General features: G+C 58.2%; 1 protein-coding gene across 12 annotated transcripts; it reads right to left on the bottom strand.

Annotated features, from left to right (window-relative positions):
- MEAK7 (MTOR associated protein, eak-7 homolog) lies at window positions 1-19,918 on the bottom strand. Of its 12 annotated transcripts, XM_082712054.1 has the most exons (11): window positions 16,022-16,803; window positions 14,663-15,126; window positions 13,322-13,538; window positions 12,710-12,887; window positions 9,478-9,708; window positions 9,008-9,152; window positions 6,101-6,529; window positions 4,849-5,241; window positions 3,533-3,651; window positions 2,451-2,630; window positions 1-1,498 (listed from the first exon to the last, which is right to left on the bottom strand). In XM_082712054.1, the coding sequence occupies exons 4-11, from the start codon at window positions 12,860-12,862 to the stop codon at window positions 1,385-1,387; spliced, it is 1,764 nt and encodes a 587-aa protein (XP_082568180.1). In that variant the 5' UTR covers window positions 12,863-12,887; window positions 13,322-13,538; window positions 14,663-15,126; window positions 16,022-16,803; the 3' UTR covers window positions 1-1,384. The 12 variants fall into 12 exon arrangements, with proteins under 12 accessions (XP_082568180.1, XP_082568178.1, XP_082568179.1 ...); XM_082712052.1 differs by lacking the exon at window positions 16,022-16,803 and having other exon boundaries at window positions 14,663-15,850; XM_082712053.1 differs by lacking the exons at window positions 13,322-13,538; window positions 16,022-16,803 and having other exon boundaries at window positions 14,663-14,850; window positions 14,954-15,850.
- Window positions 19,919-22,216: the final 2,298 nt, after the last annotated feature.

Here is a 22,216-nt window from a genome sequence, read left to right as displayed (position 1 = left end):
TGAGGTATTCAGTTGCTTTTTTAATCAAAAGAAATTCCAGAACCGATGGAAGGAGCAGGACCGACCGAACTCTTTGGTTTTATGGTCAGGATATCCGAGGAGCCTCCCCTCCCCGGTTTCTACCCCACCGGCTGGGGAGACCCCACAATGTACCTGAGCAGCTTATGAAAAACTGGCCTTTCAGGAGGAAAATCGATCACGACTATGTCCAGGTCAGGCCGCCCCTCTGCATAGTCTGGACACACATTTTTCTTTTAGAAGCTCATTTGCAAGGCCTTCTGCTCAGTCGGGGGGCACTGCTAAGGGCAAAGTTTGGGGAGCCCCGTGGGAGAAAAGGCCACACCTGCCAGATGCGAACAGCTTGGTTTACTGTGGCTTCTCAGCAGGAAGGTTCTAGAATGAAAGGCCCCATATCCATCCCATCTCCAGAAAGTTCAAGTTGACAGCGAAAGACCCAAGAACCAGGTGTAGGTCTCAGAGCCGAGCCCACGGCTCCATCCAGGAAGGAGGGACCTCTCGAAGCGGGCTTCGATTCCCCGGCCCCGGCCTCAGACCCTCACCCAGGGTCTCGGTGGCTCGCCGGGATCACTCAAGTCCGTTTCAAGTGAGTCCCTGCTGTCAGAGGACCCATCACGCCTTTGGGGGCCACGGGAGGCAGTGGTCAGGAACCCAGGCCAGTAGGGTCAAGTTACTCACCACTAATTCACGCCAGAGGACCTCTCAGAGCTTCCGAAATCCCATTTAAGTTAGCAGTGGAACTGCCTGGAACCCGTGTAGACTGTGGCACAGACTCATTTAAAAGCAGCTGCGAGGGTGCGGGGGAGAGAGGGGGCCTTAGTACAAGCACCTGTGGGGTCATCTGCTTTCTCGCTGTTGGTGCTTTTTGATAAATACCCAAATTTCCGGTCATAGGAAGCTGCTCCCAAAAGGCACGGAGACTCACAGCCCAACGTGCCCGCCCTCTACCAGCTGGAAGGGAACATCAAGACGTGTTTTCAACTGCAGTGGCTTGAGCCGGGGGGCCAGGTGACCCCGGCAGGCGGAGCCCTGCCCTGCACGGCCGGAACATGCGAGCCCAGCAGACGCGAACTCGGGCGGAGGTCTCCGGGTGGAGGTCTCAAGCGTCCGTGTCTCCGGATTTCAGGGACAAGAAACAGCCTGTAAGTCTTAAGCTGCCAACCGACACCCAGGGTTCCTGCGAAGTGTCCCCACCAATCCACATGCGGCACCAAAGGAATTTTACTGGGTTCCGATTCAGCGCGTCCCAGACCAGCTGGACATGGCCAGCGCGGCCCTGTGTTGAACACATGCCATGGGGCGGGCCCCGCAGGCGGCCCTCTGTCCAGGCGCCGGCACCAGGCAGGCCCGAGCTCGGGGAACCTCCTCATTCAGCCTCCGGATTGTCCCGGAGCCCTTCGCTGTGGCGGCTCCGCCCGGTAATCTCCAGCAAGGCCTGGGCCTCGGGGTCCACGTCCAGGATGCTCTTGTTGCTCTTGGCCTTGGGAGGAAAGGAAGGGATGTGAGAGTCTCCCCGAGAGCCGGCGGGGCCCGGACGTCCCCGAGAGCCGACAGGGGACCCGGACATCCCGAGAGCGGACACGGGGCCCGGACGTCCCTGAGAGCCGACACGGGGCCCGGACGTCCCCAAGAGCGGACACGGGGCCCGGACGTCCCCGAGAGCCGGCACGGGGGCCCGGACGTCCCTGAGAGCCGGCACGGGACCCGGACGTCCCGAGAGCGGACACGGGACCCGGACGTCCCCGAGAACCGACACGGGGCCCGGACGTCCCTGAGAGCCGGCACGGGACCCAGACGTCCCTGAGAGCCGGCACGGGGCCCAGACGTCCCCGAGAGCCGGCACGGGCCCGGACATCCCCGAGAGTAGACACGGGGCCCGGACGTCCCCAAGAGCGGACACGGGGCCCGGACGTCCCCAAGAGCCGGCACGGGGGCCCGGACGTCCCTGAGAGCCGACACGGGGCCCGGACGTCCCCGAGAGCCGACAGGGGGCCCGGACGTCCCCGAGAACCGACACGGGGCCCGGACGTCCTGCGGACACTGAGCTCACGGCAGCACCGTCAACATCCTGACAACACCGAGGGGCTCTGGCGCTCTGACCCCGGGACGCCAACGCTGGGAGCTCACGGGGCACAGAGGGCCCGGGGATGGCTCACTGCAGAACCACAGGACGAGAAGGGAGCCCGGCCCTCCCTCACCTTGTAGACACGCCACACGCCCCCCAGCTTCTAGCCTTGGGCAGGGCCCCGCCTCCAGGAGGGTTCACTCCATGAAACCCCAGGGACTGCGACGGGACTCCCGGCCCTGCTGCACGTTCACGAGCATCTCTGTGTCCAGCAGCAGCTGTTGGGACCGAGTTTAGGATAAACGACCTCCAGACGGAGCAGTGAAAGGGGCAGCTTGGAGAGAGCTGAACAGTGGCCCCCGCTCACCTGCTGCGACCCTGAGGCATCCCCCACGGCCCACACCTCCATCTTCTCAAAGCTGAAGTTTTCCTGGGCCGACAGCTGAGGGCTGTTGTAGGTGGTGCACTTGGGCTTGGCCTTGCTGTGTCCTTTCCCAAAATCCACATCGACCCACAGCCCGAAGTAGTTGTGCTGTCCTCCCATGCCCTGTTTGGGGGGGGGGGTGGAGCACAGCTGCCTCAGTGGAAACCACCAGACTTCCCGGGCTGCTGCTCCCTCAGGCTGACTTCTGGCGATTCCCGAGGACCTACTGGGTGCTGTTCCAGAGGACACCCAACTGTCCTTTCTGGGAGGTGTTTGGGGTCCTCAGGGGGCCCCCCAGGAACCTCATGGTAAGCCCAGGAAAGAGCAGAGCACGGGGGCCCTTTCCGCCCAGACAGGCCAGACCACCCTTCTCTGGCCTCCACTCTGCAAGCACAGAGCTGGGCTTTCCCAGAAGGTGCTTTGGGTTGCGCAGCACAGGAAAGGAATCGGCTGTGGTGCTGGCAGGAGGCCCATTTCCCAGCCAAACCAAGCAGGCACTCGGGAACTGCTTTGGGCTAGAGAGTGTGGGGACACCCATCCCAGCTCCGCCCCCGGCCCGCACCCTCACCCTCTTCCTCCCAGGGCTGAGCCTCCGGGCTGCGGAACGAACCGACGGGAGGTACGCTCACCCCGACGGGAGCCCCAGTTTTATGAGTCACCCCGGGACTGCTCCCGATGGCTTCCAGGAGCACAGATCTGGGCGTGCCCCTCCCCTGCTCACCTCCAGACACAAAGGCCACGGCCCAACCAGGTGACCCCAGGGAAACTGGCCGAACCCACCCTCTGCACACAAGTCACAGACACGCCCAGCAGGGCCCGACCTCACGGGCGAGAACTGTCCCAGCGGTCACTCGCCGCGGCACGGAGGCCCGGGCAGAATGGAGTGACCGTGGGCCACACCCGCAAGCGCAGGCCCGCGGCTCCCCTGGCTCGCGGGGAAAGCGTCGGCCCGGGCGTGTCGGGACTGGCGCCCCGAAGGAAGGACATCGCGGAGGTGGGACAGCCCGGGCTCCCTGAGTCCGTACCAGTCCGTTCGGGATGGTCTGCTGCCCGTGATTCAGGTACATGTAGTGGTCGTTGTAACCCGTGGACGTGTACACGGCCATGCGGGGCGAGATGGAGAACAGGAAGCACGTGTCGTCCCCTGGAAGGCACCAGAGTGGGGACAAGCTCACGTCAACGATCCCACGCAGCGCCGGGTCGCACAATTCTGGGGAACCGGGAACCGGGGCCCGGGGAAAGCCAGCCTCTTGCTGCCGAGCCCAAAGCCGCGGGCCTTCCAACCGCAGAAACGGTGACCAGCGAGGAAGGGACGGCCCGGCGGCTCCATCACCTCAAGGTCAGGACAGCGGCACCTCAAGGTCAGGACGGCTCCCAGGACAGACACGGTGGGAAGGCGCTGAAGGGGACCGCATCTGTGGCGCGAGGCCGCCCCCTGCTGGACGCCCGCCCGCGGGCCCCAAGACCGGGCGGACTCCAGTCTGAACACCTGCCAACTGTGTTTTCCCACTGTCCTCGGGGAGCTCCTGCTGCTGGAGAACACGAAGACCAGCAGAGCCGACCCGGAGTTAATCCCAGAGGAGCTGGAGACGCGGGCGAGAGCCTCCCACCGCGCAGACAGCGGCCCGTTGTTCCCCAAAGCCTTGAACGGGGCTCAGGGAGGATGCCCCGCTCACCCCCCCAGACCCCGTGACGAGGAAGGCGAGGTGCAGAAGTGCGTGGACGAGGCAGGGCTGAGACAATGGCCCCCGGAAAGGTCCCTGGGCTGGCATCTGGGAGCGTGGATTTGGGGAGGGTCCCCCACTCCCAGAAATGTTAAAGGGGGCGCCTGTGCAAACAGTGTGCTTGGCATAGACACCTGCTTTCCTCCCGGGACTCTGGGGTTTGGGGACTCTAGTGACTGGCCCCTCAGGAAAACGCGGGGTACCGAGCCCCTCACGGCCCTTGCTGGTGGACAATACTGTTGGGGAATCCCGTGGAACCCCCAGAGAGGTCTCCGGAAGCCGGCGCCTGTCCCTCTGCCCACCTCATTCCACGCCCTCTCGCTCTAATTATTCACAGCCACGAGGATGACCATACCCTGAGGCCCACAGGTCCTCCCAGGGAATACCTGACACGTGGGTGGTCTTCGGATCCCTGACACAGTGGGGAAGAGCCAGTAGCAACCAGTGGATAAAGATCTGGAATAGTCCGCAACCTCAGAGAAAACTAAATCCTGGAAACAACAGGATCTCGGGGATTCAGCTCACGACTCCCAACCCTCCGCCCCCGCCCCGCAACGACGACCTCCCTCATGTCAACTCTGCACCAGGACACAGCCTCCCGGCCTGCAGAGCCTTGCCTCGTGAGGGAAGGTGTGCAGAGTGCACAGCACGACAGAGGACACACAGGGCACCCATGACCCTCCCACTCTGGGAAGGCTTCCTGGAGGAAGGGACCTCGGGCTGAGTCCCAACAAGGAGCTGGTCATGCAAACAGATCAGGCGGACAGCAAGAGCAGATGTGCTCAGTCTGAGAATGAGCCGGAGCCCAGCCTGCAGGAAGTCTGGGGAGACGGAGCAGCGGGGCACACGCGCCGTCATGAGGCTCAGATACAACACGTGCCCCTGCAGGCAGCATTCAGGGCTCCCAAGAGAAGACATCACGTTGGACGTGCTGGGCCGTGGCAAATGGACCGGAGGCAAGATGGAAACCAGGGGCCGGTCAGGAGAAGAGCAACACTGGCAGGACCGACCTAAGAGAAGGTGGGGGGTGGACACGGGACCCTCCCATCCAGACTCCTGGTCCCTGTCCCCGAGGAGCGAGTGGCATGGGTCTCTTACATCTAGGGACCTGGACAGGGAGGGTATTAACCGGGCTCCTGGGTGTGAGGGCGGGACTGCATCAGGTCTCAGAGCCTCTGGGCAAGTCCCCCCATACGCCACTGGGGAGACCCACTGGGGACACGGGCAGCCAAGGCCACCAGTCAAGGCACACGCAGGGACATCAGACCCGGGAAGGCAGGTGCACCTCGGAGTCTGAGAACAGCCCATGACCAGGGAGGTGAATGATCCTTGAAAGTGTTGATCAGGGCACATTTTTTTAAGGAAGGGGAAGAATTTACTCCAGAGACTTTCCCCCAGTGCACTGAAAGCCACGCAAGGGGAGCTCGAATTGCCAACAAGAATCCCAAGACCGGAAAACCAGGGCAGAGGAGAAAGGCAGACCCCGCGGAAGAGATGCACCGGTGGGGAACGGGCTGTCCAGGGCTAGGGGAGGGCCCGGGACAAGAGCCATCCACCGGACAGGACGAGCAGAAGTGACCCCAGCCCTGCCTCCCCCAGAGCCTGGACCCACGGGGTTTAATAATGGTGTCACGTCCTCCCCTGAGACTCAGGGTGGGGATACCTGTCCTGTGTCCCTTGCTCTGCTGCCACAATCCCTAGACCACGTAAAGCAGCATCTCCTGCTCCTGCCCTCCCCATCGTGTCCAGAGAAGCCCGTGGAGGAGCCGAAGAAAAGGCTCCGGACACTCACGGCCTCGGGCGGCTCAGGCGTGCCCAGGCACCGAGGAGCACCGAGCTGCCGCGGGCACCGGGGGGGACCCGTCTCACCTTGAAACTGAGGCTTGACCTCCCAGGAGCAGGAGGCGAAGCCGCCGAACACCTGGCCGTCGTGGTCCTCCAGCAGCAGCATGCAGGGGCCCCGGTGGGTGATGCGGCCGCACAGCTGGGCGAAGCTGTGTCCGTGCAGCTCGGACGAGAAGAGCAGCCGCCAACGTTGCTGCTGCTCGCGGCGCAGGTGGGAGTTGAGGTAGATGACCGACGGGACGTCCAGGATGCTCTCGAACACCCTCTCCTGGTCCACGTGACGCTCGGGGACGAGGGCGGCCAGGTCGAGGGGGCAGCGCGGGAGGAGGAAGCCTCTGCGGAGGACCACGCTCAGAAACGTGGCCACCAGGGGGGCCCTGAACACCCAGGCCTCGATCATGGCTCGGTCCCACTCACGGTCCAGCTGCTGAGGCCCCGGAAGTTTCTCGCCACCTAGGGGAGGGGCAGACCCAAGCCGTGTGGCCACCGCGTCCCCGGACATCCACTCCCCACACCCGGGCAGCCCAACGTGGGAGCCACGCGTGGCTTCTGAGCACCTGACACGTGGCTGGTCCGAACAGAGTCACACTAAGTATAAAACGCACACCCGGTTCCGAAGATTCCGTGTGAAAAACAACTCAAGATCTGTCACTTTTTATATTGATCACCGATGCTCAAGCATCCTTCGGACGTCCTAGAACTAACTCCCCTTGTTCCTATTTACTCTTTCCACGAAGCTACTAGAATATTTAACCTTTCACACATGGCTTGCCTTGGTGCCTGCACTGATCTCAGCCCATCTTTTCTTCCCGCTGCGAGTCACACGAGAGGCCCAGGAGAGAGCCAGGCCTCACCCCTACACCTGGTCCTGAAGCCCCCAGCAGGTGTACCCAAGAGAGCCAGGCCAAAAGCCATTCTTCGATGGGCTTCCACCCAACACAGCTGTTTTGAAAGGCCCTAGAACTGTGACCCTCTCCAGGCAAGTCAGGGCGGGGGCTGGTAACTTACGAGATACCCCCACTGCCAATTTACCTGGGAAGGATGGGTGTCATTAACTAGGAATTACGCTTGACCCCCCAATCTTGTTTTCTATCACTTACCCTCTGAGAAGGGAGGGAATACAGTGGGGATTCCAGAAGGCCGGCCACTGATATTTTACATGTAGTACGTTATTCTCCTGTCAAAGTTCCAAATTCATCACTTGATTTTGAAACAGGACCATTTTCAAACCGCCTTTTGAAGTCCAGCTTTATAATAAAATACTGTTTTTATAAAAATAAGTCTACTCTGCAGAGATTCACCACATCACAGAGATTCATTGCTTTTTTAAATCCCAAGGAAATTCCAATGCATACGGTTTCTCACTCAATGATAGTAGATACGCATTCTCCTCAAGTGCACCTGGAACTCCGGAACAGATCGTACAGGAGTGCATGAAGCACGCTTCAGTAAATTTTAAAGGACTAAAATCATACAAGGCATGTTCTTCAACCACAATGAAAAGAAATTATAAATCAACAAAAGAAGCCGATTTGGGAAATTCACAAACACAGAGAGAAGTCAAATAACACACATTTAAGTCACCAACAGACCAAAGGAGGAATCACAAGTTAGAAAATGCTGAGAGGGTTGAACACATACACACAACACACCAAAACTTACAGGACACAGCTAAAGCAGTACTTAGAGGGAAATGTATAGCTGTAAATGCCTATATTGAAAAAGAGAGATCTCCAGCCAATAACCTAACCTTCAACCTCAGAAAACTAGAGAAAGGAGACCAGACTAAACATGAAGCAACCAAAGAGAAAGACAAGAATATAGTGAGACAGCAAAAACCAACTCTATCAAAAGTTGGAGGGGCGCCTGCGTGGCTCATGGGTTAAGCCTCTGCCTTCTGCTCAGGTCATGGTCTCAGGTCCTGGGATCAAATCCTGCATCGGGCTCTCTGCTCAACGGGGAGCCTGCTTCCCCCTCTGTCTCTGCCTGCCTCTCTGCCTGTGATCTCTGTCAAATAAATAAATAAAATCTTTAAAAAAAAAAAAAAAGCTGGCTCTGTGAAAATATCCACCAAAAACTGATAGACCTTCAACTAGACTGATCAAGAAAATAAAAAACTGGGACGCCTAGGTGGCTCAGTCAGTTGAGTGTCTGTCTTCAGCTTGAGTCATGATCCCAGGGTCCTGGGATCAGGTCCCACATCAGGCTCCCTGCTCAGCAAGAAGCCTGCTTCTTCCTCTGCCTGCTGCTCCCCCTGCTTATGCTTTCTTTCTCTCTGATAAATAAATAGTTAAAAAAAAAAAAAAAAGAAAGCAAGCTTAAAAAAAAAAGAAAGAAAGAAAGAAAAAGCCTAAGTCTAAGCCTTCTGACTAATATCAGAAATCAGAGTGGGACATCACTTCTGATCCTGCAGAATAACCATTATGAAAAATACTAGGAACCGTTATATTAATTTCTGCATGTTTGTGACTTTCCCAAATGCCTCTTTTTTTTTTTTTTAAAGATTTTATTTATTTATTTGACAGATCACAAGTAGGCAGAGAGGGAGGCAGAGAGAGAGGGGGAAACAGGCTCCCTGCTGAGCAGAGAACCCGATGCGGGGCTCGATCCCAGGACCCTGGGATCATGACCTGAGCCGAAGGCAGAGGCTTTAATCTACTGAGCCACCCAGGCGCCCCTCCCAAATGCCTCTTATTACTGATTGGTAATTCTTATCCACTGTGGTCGAAAAATCACACTTTGTATGACTTCAGTCCTTTTATATTTATCACAAAGTATGGTTCATGGCCAACCGGTAAGATAATCTGGAACAAACTTGGACGACTCACATTTATGTGTTTCAAAACTTCCCTACAAGGCCACAGTGACCGAGGCCGTGTGGCACCAGTCTCCGCGTCAAGGTCTCCGCGGGTGGGTGTGCATGGTACTTGCCTTGAGCGTCCATCTCGGAGAAGAGCTGGGCGGCCAACGCCTGCACCCTGGCGGGGGGGCCTGGGCCTCTCTTCTGGGTCCAGCCTCTCAGCTCCTGTCTGTAGCTGAGCACGTGCACCACAGAGCCAACCAGATCCTCTGTGAACTGCAAGACCACGGTTTTACCATTTGTCACGTTTCCGCCGTGACCCACAGCCTACATCCTAGCAACACAGGGAAGGGCGCTTGACCTCTTTAATGCCGACTACAATGGGCCACAACGTGGGAAGAGATTATGTCACCGGGTAGGTGTTCCAGTTCTATTTCACCAAGGCCTCTGTCCGGAAGTCCTGACCTCACCAGTGATGTGGTCTAGAGTCCCCGAGGGAGACATCTCCATGTGCCTCCACCAGCTGCACCACCGTCCCAAGTCCCCACCTGAGGAACACCCAACGCTGCTTGGCACGGCTGCTAATGGCCTCATGACCTACCTTCTGGACTTCTCTTGCTTTCACAGGACCTTCTGTGGCAGAAATCATCTTCAGGATTACAAGACTCTTCTCCTCGGAGTTTCCCTTCAATAGGCGGGACATGGACACCGTGAACTGCCCCTGGGAGACGTTGTCGCTGGGCCCCTTGGCCTTCCCCGTCAGGTCGACCCTCCGCATGCCATCATGGAGTCTGGTGACCATCTCCGGGGGAAGAGCTTCCCCAACATGGTTCTGTTGGCAACAAGTGGGAGAAAAGGCTGGACGGGGTCGAACTAAGTGTGGTAGGATCACAGGAAAAGGACTAGGCACCAAGAGTGACCACTGCCGCTTCCAGATGCTTCCACCAGCACTCAACCTTCCTAAAGCCCATGTGTATCCTCTCCCCCCACCCAACAGAATCACATCACCCCAAAATGCACATGCCTGATGTGTCCTGGCTTGTGGTTCACCTTGGCCATCAGACTCCTCCAGAGTCTGTTCCCATCCCGTTCTCCGAACTTTCCAGGCCCCCCAAGACTGGTCACATCCTTCCTGCCCCTGACCACCACCTTCCCTTCATTCTGCTTCCACGTTCATTCTAGACTACAGCGGTCACATGCACGTCTGAATTTATTAACCCACGGAACGTACTTGTGTGCGAACTGATCTGTTCTCCTCTAGATAGGGGAGCCAGCTCCTCTTACCCAAAGTCTTTGTGTTTAATATATAGTTTTACTTAAGTTTTATTTAAATTTTAAATCTAATTCTTTTTTTTTTTTTTAAAGATTTTTATTTATTTATTTGACAGAAATCACAAGTAGGCAGAGAGGCAGGCAGAGAGAGAGAGGAGGAAGCAGGCTCCCTGCTGAGCAGAGAGCCCGATGCGGGACTCGATCCCAGGACCCTGAGATCATGACCTGAGCCGAAAGCAGCGGCTTAACCACTGAGCCACCTAGGAGCCCCTCTAATTCTTTTTTTAACTTATTTTACCAAGAGAGCGCAAGCGAGAAGCGAGCATGGGGGAGGGGCAGAGGGAGAATCTCAAGCAAACTCTCTGCTGATCATGGAGCCTGACGTGGGGCTCGCTCTCATCACCCCAAGATCATGACCTGAGCAGAAAGCAAGAGTCAGACGCTCAACTGACTGAGCCACCCAGGCGCCCCCATTTTAAAACTAAATCTTTTTTTTTTTTTTTTTTTTTTTAAGATTTTATTTATTTATTTGACAGAGAGAAATCACAAGTAGATGGAGTGGCAGGCAGAGAGAGAGAGAGGGAAGCAGGCTCCCCGCTGAGCAGAGAGCCCGATGCGGGACTCAATCCCAGGACTCTGAGGTCATGACCTGAGCCGAAGGCAGCGGCTTAACCCACTGAGCCACCCAGGCGCCCCTTAAAACTAAATCTTAAGTAACATCTTGCCAGTAATGTTCTGTAAACACCGTCTTCCTGCCCCACTCCCACAAGCAGTGCGGTGTGCTCCAGGGATTACGGGCAGGCGGAGCCAACGCCTATCCCAGGAGCCCCGAGTTCCTCTGAGCGGGGTCTCAACACCGGGTTCTCTCCGACGGCTCCCTGCGTCGGCCGTGCGGGACAGCACGGAAATCCCCAAGCTCGTAAGGCACGCTCCAGAGCTCACATCTCAAGAGGAGTCCTACTTCTGCCCGTGCTCTCCAGGTTCTCTTGAAAAAGCAACTTCTGCTGCTTCCCCAGAAGAAACGTTCCCCGGTCACCAGGGTCTTCTGATCACCTTTTCCCCGTGTGCTACGATACACACACGGGACCGCTGCTACCCAGCCCTGCACTCACGCCGTTAACTGGCCTGGGGTTCCGCCTGCTTCGGCTTCGTGGGTGACCCAGCAGACCGGGGTGCCTGGGTCTAGCGGAGGTCCATGTACACCCCCGAGTGCGCACACACCCCCCCCACAGAACTGTGACCCGGATAACCTCCCCAGGCGGTTTCCTTGTCTGGAACGGGAGCATGTTGGGGGACCTCCAAGGCCCCCACCAGCTCCCACCCTGCACCTTCTGGAGGAGGACGCGACTGGACTGCCCTCCCCGACGCAGCCCTCCTCAGCGCCCAGGAAGGTGGGCCGGCGGCTCTCTCGGCCGCTGTCTCGCTCAGGCTGGGCACTCAAACATGCTGTTAACAAAGCCCCATGGGGGGACACTTGGGCGGCTCAGTCGGTCAAGCGTCTGCCTTCGGCTCAGGTCCTGGGATGGAGGCCCACACTGGGCTCCGTGCTCAGGAGAAAGTCTGCTTCTCTCTCTCCCTCTGAGCCTCCTCCCTGTTTGTGCTGTCTCCAATAGATAAATAAAATCTTAAAAAAAAAAGCCCCACGGACAGGGTGAAAAGATGGGGAAACAGGCAGTTTTCACCCCTTGGCAGGTAAACCTTCAATGTGGAAGATTATTTTGTCAGACGTACCATAAAAGTCCTAAGACAGGGCGCCTGGGTGGCTCAGTGGGTTAAGCCTCTGCCTTCAGCTCAGGTCATGGTCTCAGGGTCCTGGGATCAAGCCCTGTATCAGGCTCTCTGCTCGGCAGGGAGCCTACTTCCCCCTCTCTCTCTCTGCCTGCCTCTCTGCCTACTTGTGATCTCTGTCAAATAAATAAATAAAATCTTTTAAAAAAAAATCTAGGACATGAAACATTCACAAACACATCTGAAAGCAAAGCACACTTGAAAGTGTAGTTACCAAAAAAAAAAAAAGAGAGAGAGAGAGAAAGTGTGGTTACCAGACCCACGAGACCTGAGAAAGCAGCCAGTTACCTGGTCTCGGAGAGAAATCAGGGGACAAAACCCTAAGAGCCAGAATGCAGCGCTGGCCCCGTGGTTGACAAGTTAGAAGTGTCCCCCAAGGGGCGCCCGGGTGGCTCAGTCGGGTAACCGTCTGCCTTTGCTTATGATCTCAGCGTCCTGGGACCGAGCCTGGCGTCAGCCCTGCTCAGCAGGCGGCGCTTCTCCCTCTGCGCTTTCCCTGCCGTGTTCGCTTTCTTTCTAACAAATAAATAAAATCTTAAAAAAAAAAAAAAAAGCTTCCCCCCAAACACCGCACTCATGAGGCAGAGCAGAGCGACCACAGATCCCGCAGTCTGCAAAGTGGAAAAGGCAGACCACGTGCCTTCTACGGAGAACGCACTTGACGTTGTTGCCAACACGGGCCAGACCGCAGGGGAGAGCCGCGGCGGGCAGGGACCACAGCGTGGGGCACCTGCTGAGACCCAACCCACCCTCGCGGCCCCCACAGCTCTTGCCTTCAGCGCCTTCAGGGAGAAGGACCTGGGCGAGGTGCCTGAGCCGTGTGTCTCCGACGACAGAGCGTCAAACAGTCTGTCGATCTCCGCCTGCTCCTCGGGAAGGAGCTGGGAGCAAAAATTCTGCCCCGCCTGGCTTCTGCTGTTCCCCATCCCTCTTCGTGTCCGGCACGATTCTCTGCAGAAGACAGCAAGTTAGAGGTCAAGTTAGGGAGCTCATAGAGAATACATGTTAGTAGGTATACGCGGTCAATTAGTCAATGTAGATTTAGGTGCAAAAAAGCGGCCGAAATGCATCAGAGCTGGGGACACTGGCTGACTCCGTCGGTTAAGCGTCTGCCTTCGCCTCAGTCGTGATCCCAGGGTCCTGGGATCCAGTCCTGACTCGGTCTCTCTGCTCGGCGGGGAGCCTGTTTCTCCTTCTCCCTCTGCCCCTCCCCTGCTTGTGTGCGCTGACAAATACATAAATACAAACTTTTAAAAAATAAAAACAAATAAAATAAGACTCATCAGAACTAAGTCATGGAGTGGATGTAAATCAGGCAGGAAAACCAGCCCCGACCGCCACGGTCTCCTCAAGCACACTCGTGCCTGCAACCAGTCTAGACTTACTTGGAAACATGGTTCCTACACGCATGTACCTAAAAGGTAGAAGTGTCTGTTTGTTCCTCGAGCTCCTCTTATTTTCAAAACCAACTTGTGGGGCCCCTGGGTGTCTCCGTCAGTTTTGGATCAAGTCATGGGATCGAGTCCCGCATCAGGCTCCTTGCTCGGCAGGGCATCTGCTTCTGCCTCTCCCTCAGCTCATGCTCTCGCTCTCAAATAAAATCTTGAAAAAACAAAACCCAACTTGAAGAAAGTCGGTAAAGCTGGGTGATGACAGGTCCTTGAATAAAATCACCTGAGAACGCCGCCCGTGAAGCAAGCAGGGGACTGGACAAGCTCCTCCCTGGGATCCTGCCTCTGGCCCCAGGAGCTGCAGGGGCCGGGGCAGGCTCTCGAAGCTTCCACGCTTCCACGTCCTCCTGTGTGCAGTGGGCATCAGCATGCCCTCCGACAGAGGTCGTGGTGACCACTGGGCTAGACAGTCGAAGCAGAGGGCTGAGAAGGTGTCCCTGACCTTCAAAGGAGAGTCACAGAGACGAGCACCCGAAGGCCCGGGGGTCTTGCTCATCGTCACAGACCCCATTACAGAAAGGGGCCGAGCGCCATCCGGTCTGGGAGTCCAACAGAAAAGCACAGCCAGAGAGGAAAAAATCTCTTAAAAGGCCAAGGGCTGCGGCTTGTCCCTCCTACCCTAGACTTCACCTGGAAGCCGGCGTCAATGAAACTGGGGGAAAAAAGCACCTTCTTCCCCAGCCCAGGAGGGAACAGCCTCCCACCAGGTCAAGGCAGACCAGCCCAGGCCCCCCAGGATCTGGTTGATCAGTACCCTGAGGGCAAACAGGGTACAGCCCTCATTTTTCTTCCTCCTCCTCCTGGAGAGATTCGTTTAATGTGAGACTAACCACTTCAAAATGAACAATTCACCGGCACGCGGCGCACAGTGCGGGGCAACCACTACCTCCTCCAGGTTCCAGATATTTTTGTTGCCCCCCCCAAAGGACACCTCGTGCCCATGAGCCATTCCTCCCCAACCCCTCCCCTAGCCCCTAGGGCCACCAATGTGCCGTGTCTGCGGGCGCCCCTGTCCCCGACATTCTGCATACACGCAATGACACCATCTGTGGTCTTGCAGGTCTGGCCTCTCTCCGGCAGCATCCGGGGTTCAGGGCTCAGCCACACCGCACAAGGGTCCACACTCGGTCCCGTAGGCTTGAGCACTGGTAGATGCCAGACCACGCTGGGTGTACCCATTCATCTGCTGTTGGACAGCTGGGCCAGCTCTACCTACTGGGTAACGTCGGTAGTGCTGCTGCGAAGTCCCGGCTTTCAGGCTGTAGGGGTACCTACCTAGGAACCGAGTCGCTGGGTCAGATGGTGACCCAATGTTTAATTCATGAGGAACCACCAAACGGTGTTCCATTTTCCATTCCCAGCAGCAAAGCGCGAGGGTCCCCACGTCTCCATCTCCTCCCGGATGCTTCTATTACTTCTCTATTTTTTTGATGCCAGCCGTCCTGGCAGGGGACCCATCTGTCCTGCGGAGAAAGATGCAGGCAGGGACTGGGACAGGGACCTCCGAGCACTTGCGAAGGCGGCTGGAGAGCAGGGCTCACGCGGCTCAGCTCGGGGCTCACTCACGGGCCACCTGATCTAATGCTTCCACTCCAGTTTCCCAGCCGTGTGAGGGCCGAGAAGGAAAACTTCGAGCCCTGGGCTCAGGAGCCAGTCTGCCCACGGCCCTCCTCTTCTCTAGAAGGAGGGGGACTGTGCCAGCTGGTGCCTGGTCCCCTCCAGGGGCGCGGCCCCACCCACTGCGAAGAAAACACCTGACTGTGCAGGACTCACAGGGGAGAAGAGCCACCGTCGCCGGGTTTGTGAACGCGCCGCTGATCTGGGAGGAGAGTAGCAGAGCGCGCAGAGCAAAGGGAGAAGCTCCTGGCATCAGTGACGCAGCCGTGAACGGGAGACGCTCTAGGAACCGCGAGCCCGTGCTGTCAGCACGGAGCGTCCCGAGGTCATGCCCCGGAGGAGTCACACGAAAGAGGACACAGATGCCCGCCCGCTGAAGGCCAGCAGGGGCACACGTGCTCAGGCCGCCTCCGGAGCCGCTGGGCGAGGCAGCGCGGGCACCTGGGGAAGAGCACGGGCGGCTGGGTGTGGGGCTGGGGCACACGAGAGCAGCTCAGCCCGGACCGGCTGTGACTCAGGACTGGATCCGTTCGTCACTTTCCCGCAGATGCAGGAGGAAGAGAGGGGAAGCTCAGCCACCCCTGGGAAGAGCCCTCGAGTTCCTGTTTATCAGCAGGGGGTTGGGGGTCAGCCATTCCCTCCCGGACCCAGGGAGCCTGCGGGGTGATCTGATCTTGGTCTGTACAGTGTGATCTTGCTTTTGCCTTGTTCAGGTCGGCATGCATCACGACCACTTCAGGCAGAAGTAGTCAGAGGGACACTTCCCCACCAGGACCAGGGAAATTCAAGACACTCTCAAAATCTGAATTCATTTATCAAGTTGCCAAAAATCTTGTCACACGACCGTCCCTGCGCCCCTCATCTTGCTATTCGGAAGTCCTGAAAATGGTAAATGTATAAAAATGCACCCTGGTGAGTCTATCTCATTCTCCGATAGGAGCTTCCTGCCAAAAATCATCAACTTTTTCACTTCAGGAAAACCTTAAGGTTTGGGACCTGAGAAGGCCCGGGACGTACCTAAACGGCTGGAAGGGGTGAAGGTCTTGCCACCCCCTGGGATGGGAAGGATTGAGACATCAGCACAGCTTCACATCAGAGCTGGAGTCCAACAGAGGCATGTGGTCCACTCGGAGCATCAGACTCTAGTCTCCTATCTGCCTCAGAAGGCCCTCACTGTCCACCTCTGTACACCACTACCCTACACAGACTTTGGGTTCCAAGACTGCCAGGTGTTCCTGACTTTCCTAGAATGGATGGTCGCCTTTAACTGAAGAGGCACACAGGCTCTTCCTCACCACCTCTGCTTGCTCTCTTCACTCACCCCTCCAGGTTCACGCCTGACTCGCCCGCTCCAATCTGAAAGTCCCAAGAGACTGTGTCCTCCCAACCACCTGCCTAGCACCTGAGCCCCCTGGGGCATGCAGGTGCCGTGGTGACCCCGGCCAGCCTGTCAGGTCCACCGGCCCTTTCTCCTACTGTCTGGTGCGCATCCTGTGCAAATTCCAGGAGGCCAGCCTAGCTCAGGGCCTGAGAGAGCCCAGGCGCTTCCCCACCGGGACTCACTCCCAACCCCCACCGCACTCAGGGGCCCCTTGGCTTACTGCCACTCGCTCGACCACCACGACCCATCGCCTACCCAGGGATGGGCTCCTGGATGCCCTCATCCCCGCATCCCATGGCCCTACCAGGCCCAAAACATGGAGGGACTCCACATGTGCAATTCCATTGGCTAACCCAGAAGCCACCAGGGAAAGCCAGTGTCAAGGGCAGGAGGTCCAGCCAATGCCACCTCCGGCCTCTCTTTACCAGCGACACCATCTGACTACCTTGCCTCCCAATTCCCCCAATATGGAGAAAGCTCCTTGGGTGCCTGGGTGGCTCAGTGGGTTAAGCCGCTGCCTTCGGCTCGGGTCATGATCTCAGGGTCCTGGGATCGAGTCCCGCATCGGGCTCTCTGCTCAGCAGGGAGCCTGCTTCCTCCTCTCTCTCTCTCTCTCTCTCTCTCTGCCTGCCTCTCTGCCTACTTGTAATCTCTGTCAAATAAATAAATAAATCTTTAAAAAAAAAAAGCTCCTGCCCGGCTCAAAACCCAGGAATCACCCTACTAGGGGGATGCCAGCCTCTTTAAGGGGGACACCTGGAGCTAAAAGGCCACCAGCATTTAACTGCCACTCCATGTCCCAGAGGAGGGAACAGTGCACGCGGGGGCTATGCCACTACGGGGCCAGAGGTCGTGCCTCCCCCAGCACACAGACCCTTCTGCATCTACTCCCTGCATCAGTGATTCAGTTTCCCCGCGGCCAGGCCCCGTCACAGAGAGCGGGCAGACACAGAGGGGCCAGGCAGGTGCCAGCCTGCAGGAATGATGTTCAGTGGAGAGAGATGGTCAAGCACAGCCGAGTCAGGGAGGAGAGAACTCAGGAATCAAGAGTCACAGATGTCCCAAGGGACATGCTGCGGCCGGTCTTCAGGCTCCTATAGGGGGCTCACCTGGGCAGCGGAACCACATGCACAAAGGGGCTGGGGTGCAAACCCTGCCCACCGAGGCGAGGTCTGGCGCAGGGAGGGGAACCAGAGGCTACAGAGCAAGATCCCCTGATCTGCCCCTCCCAGCCCACCAGCCTCCCGCTCTGACCTACTAAACAGGTTCCTCCTGTGTTGTCTGAAAACAGACCAGCACCACCAGCCCTCCCGCTGAGGAAGCAGGACAGGGAGGTGCAGACCAGCAGCAGGGGGTGGGTACAGGGCAGCACCAGGAAGAGACACCACGAAATGCCTGGGAACGGGACACACTGGCAACCCAGGAGGGGGAAGGGCGAGCAGCTGCCGCAGGCAGGAGCTGCAGACCCGGAGTGAGGGTGGGAAGACAGCAGCCTCTGCGATGGGCGCTGCCCCCCCCCACAGGTCCAGGGTCTGTGGGGCGGGACGAAGGCACAGCCACGGAAGCAGGTGTCCCCCACATCCCACATCCCCCGACCGCCCCTTGACACATCCCAGCCTCGGTCACGGGGATCCTGCCCTAAGTCTCTCCAATCAACTCTAGGGAAGAAATGAAGGCCTTCGATGCACCCCTACATCTCCCCAAATACAACTTCCTGAACTTTCTTTCAGTCCCTGACAACGGATTTCTCCTGGGACCATCCCAGGTGCACCTCCTTAGGTAAGACAGTCCGTTCTCCTGGCAAGGTGCGCATCCAGCAACCCAGGCCAGCAGGAGCCTTGCTCGGGCTTACGTCTATCAAGTTCTTTCAGGAGGACCTCCATGCTACTGAAGACTCCTTACATCACGCTCTCCACCGGGGGTCGTTCTACCCCCCAGGACCCACCTGGCAACAAAGCTGGCTTGTGATGCTGGGCGGGGGGGGGCGGGGGGGGGTGTAGAAAGCAGGGGGCTAAGTATCCTGCCCAGCAGACAACAGGCCCCACAACAAACCACCTAGCCCCAAACCTTACTAGGGCTGAAGGAGACAAACTGGTTTTCCAAGACTCAGGCCAGTGGGGCAGAGCTCCAAGGTGGGCACTAAAGGGCCAGCCTCTCGCGGAGGGGCCCTGGACGCTGCCGTTACGGTGGAAGCAAAGATGGGCAGCCCGGAGGTCAAGTTCTGACAGCGTCTGGTTTGAGGACTATGGCCACGTTACTAAGCCTTTTCAGTACGATGAGCAAATCGCCAACCCCGGAGTAAGGTGGAAGAGATTCAATCGGGTTAACACACAGCATTTCATTCCGCTTTTTGGGGTCCAGAGATGGAGACAGATGGGCCCAGCAACAAGGGACCCCCTCAGTGCTGGGGGAGAGCCAGGAGTTTTCCTGCAGAACGGAGCTGCCGTTCCGGCTGGGCTCCCCAAGTTGCTCCTGTCCTTGGGGTGCTCTCCCCTCTGGCCTGCCAAGATCCCACTGCTGTCTCCAAGGGGCCACTGTCCTGATAGCAGTCACCTGGCCCTCAGTGCCCCGTTTCTGCGGAGAGGCCAGCCACCTCATCTGGACATTGAGGCTTCAAGCCCTGTTTACACCCCAGCGCAGCAGTCCTTCTGCAGGAGGTCAGCTTGGGTGCAGAGTCCCCGCTGGCCGGAAGGTGCCAGACCGGTCCTGCCCCTGCCCCTGCCCTGCCCCCGGCTGGCTTCCCTTCCTCCAGGAGCCCGGCTGACTCCTCTGCCTGGGAGTGGCTTTTGCTTACCTCCCCTCTGCGCCAGGCCAGCCACCAGGTCCGCTCTCCCGGGACAAGGCTAGTAAAGGGTGGCCCACACAAACCGCCCCCAACGCCCCCCACAGTCCAGAACAAGCCCCACGTCCCCTCCCGCCGATGCTCCCGTTACCCCGCGTCTATGCCGCCTCTCTCGCTGCCCCTCCCCAAAGCGGGCCACAGCCCTGGGACCCTCTGATCTCGACCCCACGAAAGGCAGAAGATGCGGGGTGACTCTGGGTCCCGACTGACACAAGAGGAGACCCTCCCTCCATCGCAGCTGTTCCCCGAGGGCCCCCCCACCTCTCCCACGCTGGGGCCCGGAGGAGTGGGCAGCCGGAGGTGCAGGGTCCCGGCCCACTCCCGGCACCGCTCTCTCCCGTGTCCAGCGCCCTCTCCCCCGACCCCTCCCCGGGATCGGCCGCTAGCCCCGCGCCGCCGGGCCAGCGCCCCCCAGGCCAGCTCACCGAAGCCCACCGCCCGAGCACGCACCGGAACCTGCCAGTCAGGCTGCCCGCATGGTTTTTTTCCCCCGGAGCAGCCCGCCCTCGTTGCCAGGCGACGGCGCTGACGGGCAGCTGTCTGCCCCAATAGCAGACGTGGAAGCTGAGGGGGCGAGGCCTAGAAAGGAGCTGGCCAATGGCCATGCATCTCGTGGGGCGGGCCTGCGTGGACGGAGGCGGGGCCAGGGGACCGGAAGCAGCGCCTGGGCGGGGCGGGTGCCTGCGGGAGCGGCTGGGGAGGAGCTGGAAGCCGGGCTGGAAGCGGGGCTGGAAGCGGGGAGGAAGCGGGGCTTGGAGCGGGGCAGGAAGCGGGGAGGAAGCCAGTTCAGGGCCGCGGCCAGCGAGGAGCAGCTGGGGAGGGAGGGCGAGCCCGGGCCGGGGTGGAGAGGAGCAGCTGACAGGGAAGAGGCGGTTCACCCGCTGCGGGACGCCCCTGCGCACCGGACCGGGGCAGCTCTCCGGTGACCCCCCACCCGGCCCTGTCCCCCCCACCCCCGTTTGGGCCTGGAGCCCCTCCCACCTGGGGAAGTGCCGCCCCCGACCTGGAGCTCGGGCTCCTGCCCACCCCCCCTAGCCTCCTCCAGGTAACCGGGTCCTCGGCCTGCTTTCTCCGACTGCTCCTTCCCAGCAGCATTTAACGTGCCCTCGGGGCCCGGGTGGCTCCGTCGGGTCAGCGTCCCTCCCCGGGTTTTAGCTCGGGTTGTGATCTCAGCGTCCTGAGCCCCGCGTCCGTCCGCTTCTCTCTCCCCCTGCTCGCCCCAGCTCGCTTGCTCTCTAAAAAAAAAAAAAGAATAAAAACACGTGCCCACATGTGTTCAACCTTGATAAACTGACGCTCTCTGCCCCCCACCGCCGCCGCCATTCCTCAAACCCCTGAAACCTGGCCCCAGGGGGCCTGTCCCTAAATCCAACAGGCACGCTCAGCCCTTCGGTGCGGGTCACAGTGGACATCTCCTTACTACAAGTCGTCCTTTCTGGGCATCCAGGTCGCCCGTTCCTGGCTTCTCTCTTCCTCTCTCCCAGGCTCTGCGGGCTTCTGCTCTGCCAGAGTTCCTCCCGCAGCTCTCCGGGGCCACGCATCTCTGCCTGAGATAACAGCTTTCCAGCTTTCCTCGTGACGTCTGCTCCACCTGCGGCTAATGCTGACCCCCGAGCCTGCGCTCTGATCCCGTCTGTTTGCTCATCCGGCATCGCCAAGATGAGGGAGCAGGAGGCTGGCTGAGGACAAAGCAAAAGCTGGCGCCTTGCAGCCCCTCTTCACCGGCTCCCCTCCATATGTGTGGCATTCCTCAGGCACCCCTGACTGCCATAAAACGATAAATAGTTAACTTGCAGAGATCACAGTCCTGCAAGGCTGGAGTCTCCCTTGGTTTGCAAATGTCCTTGAGATTTACAACAAAGAGGTTACCTTAGCAATAGCCCAATTTCCAAAGACACAGAACTCAGTTCCTCAAGCCCTAATGTCACCCTCCCCTCCATAAAAAACCTAAGGAGGCGGAGGTAGAAGGAAAAGTAAATAAAGTTAAATTTCTTCTAAACCTAAATCTCATTAACAAGGATGCTTGATAGCGGGAATGTAACATTCCACCAGGAGACTCCCAATTGTCTTTATGTTAATGCCTCATTAGAGGGAAAGTGACCTCACTTGATAGTAACCAGGCCTTCAATATCCTGATAGTCTTCTTTGCCCCAATAGCCCTTCTGAACACCCTTTTATCCTCACCTACCCAACTCCTGTGTATATAACCAGCCACTCCGCACAACCCGGGGCAGCAGCTCTTCCTGCCCACGGGTCCTGTCCCTGTGCTTTAATAAACCACCATTTTGCACCAAAGATGTCTTAAGAATTCTTTAGTCGTCAGCTCCGAACCTCACCTGACTTCGGTTCTGGGACTTCATCCGCCACAAGACTGCACCTGAAATTCAGCCCAGCTGAAACCAAACTCGGCCTCGGCCTCCAAAATTGCTCCTCTTTGCTTGCTTCCTTCGTGCGTGTCAGCCCCTCCCAGGCCTCCCCTCTCTCCCAGGTTCCTTCTTACTTCCAAGATAGCTCCGGCATCCACCTCTTTCCGTCCAGGTGCCCAACAGGACGGTCTCCAGGCCAGACCGCAGTAAGAGCCTCTTTCCTGGCCTCTTGGCCTCCGCCACCCCTGACCCGCAGCTAGCATCCCAGAGCAGCTGGCTCTTGACCAGGCCCCAGGGTCAGGCACAGAGAAGGCCAGAGGATGGTTTTTACTGTTCCTCAAGTTCACAAGGAAGGTTATTTCTCAAGCAAACAGTAAAAGAAAGGCTTTTGCTGGTCTAGGTACTAAGCGATACCTGTGAAGTATCCTAATGATCCCTTTGAGTAATGAGGGTTTTTTTTAAGATTTTATTTATTTGATAGAGATTGCAAGTAGGTAGAGAGGCAGGTGGGGTGTGGGTGTGGGAAGCAGGCTCCCTGCTGAGCAGAGATGCGGGGCTCGATCCCAGGACCCTGGGATCATGACCAGAGCCGAAGGCAGAGGCTCAACCCACTGAGCCATCCA

The sequence above is a fragment of the Mustela nivalis genome, assembly GCF_964662115.1.
Source record: "Mustela nivalis genome assembly, chromosome: 18".
Taxonomy (NCBI): Eukaryota; Metazoa; Chordata; class Mammalia; order Carnivora; family Mustelidae; genus Mustela; species Mustela nivalis.
The sequence above is the reverse complement of the archived record's forward strand: the minus strand, read 5'-3'. Positions and strand labels throughout refer to the sequence as shown.

Bases quoted from the DNA above. Each gene is read 5' to 3' on its own strand.
- MEAK7 (XM_082712046.1), bottom strand. From the start codon at position 19,832: ATGGCCATTGGCCAGCTCCTTTCTAGGCCTCGCCCCCTCAGCTTCCAC. The intron at 9,153-9,477 runs GTAGGTCATGAG...GTGGTCTTGCAG, and splicing joins AAGCAAGAGAAGTCCAGAAG to TTCACAGAGGATCTGGTTGG. The intron at 6,530-9,007 runs GCAAGTACCATG...CCCCTCCCCTAG, and splicing joins CTCCGAGATGGACGCTCAAG to GTGGCGAGAAACTTCCGGGG.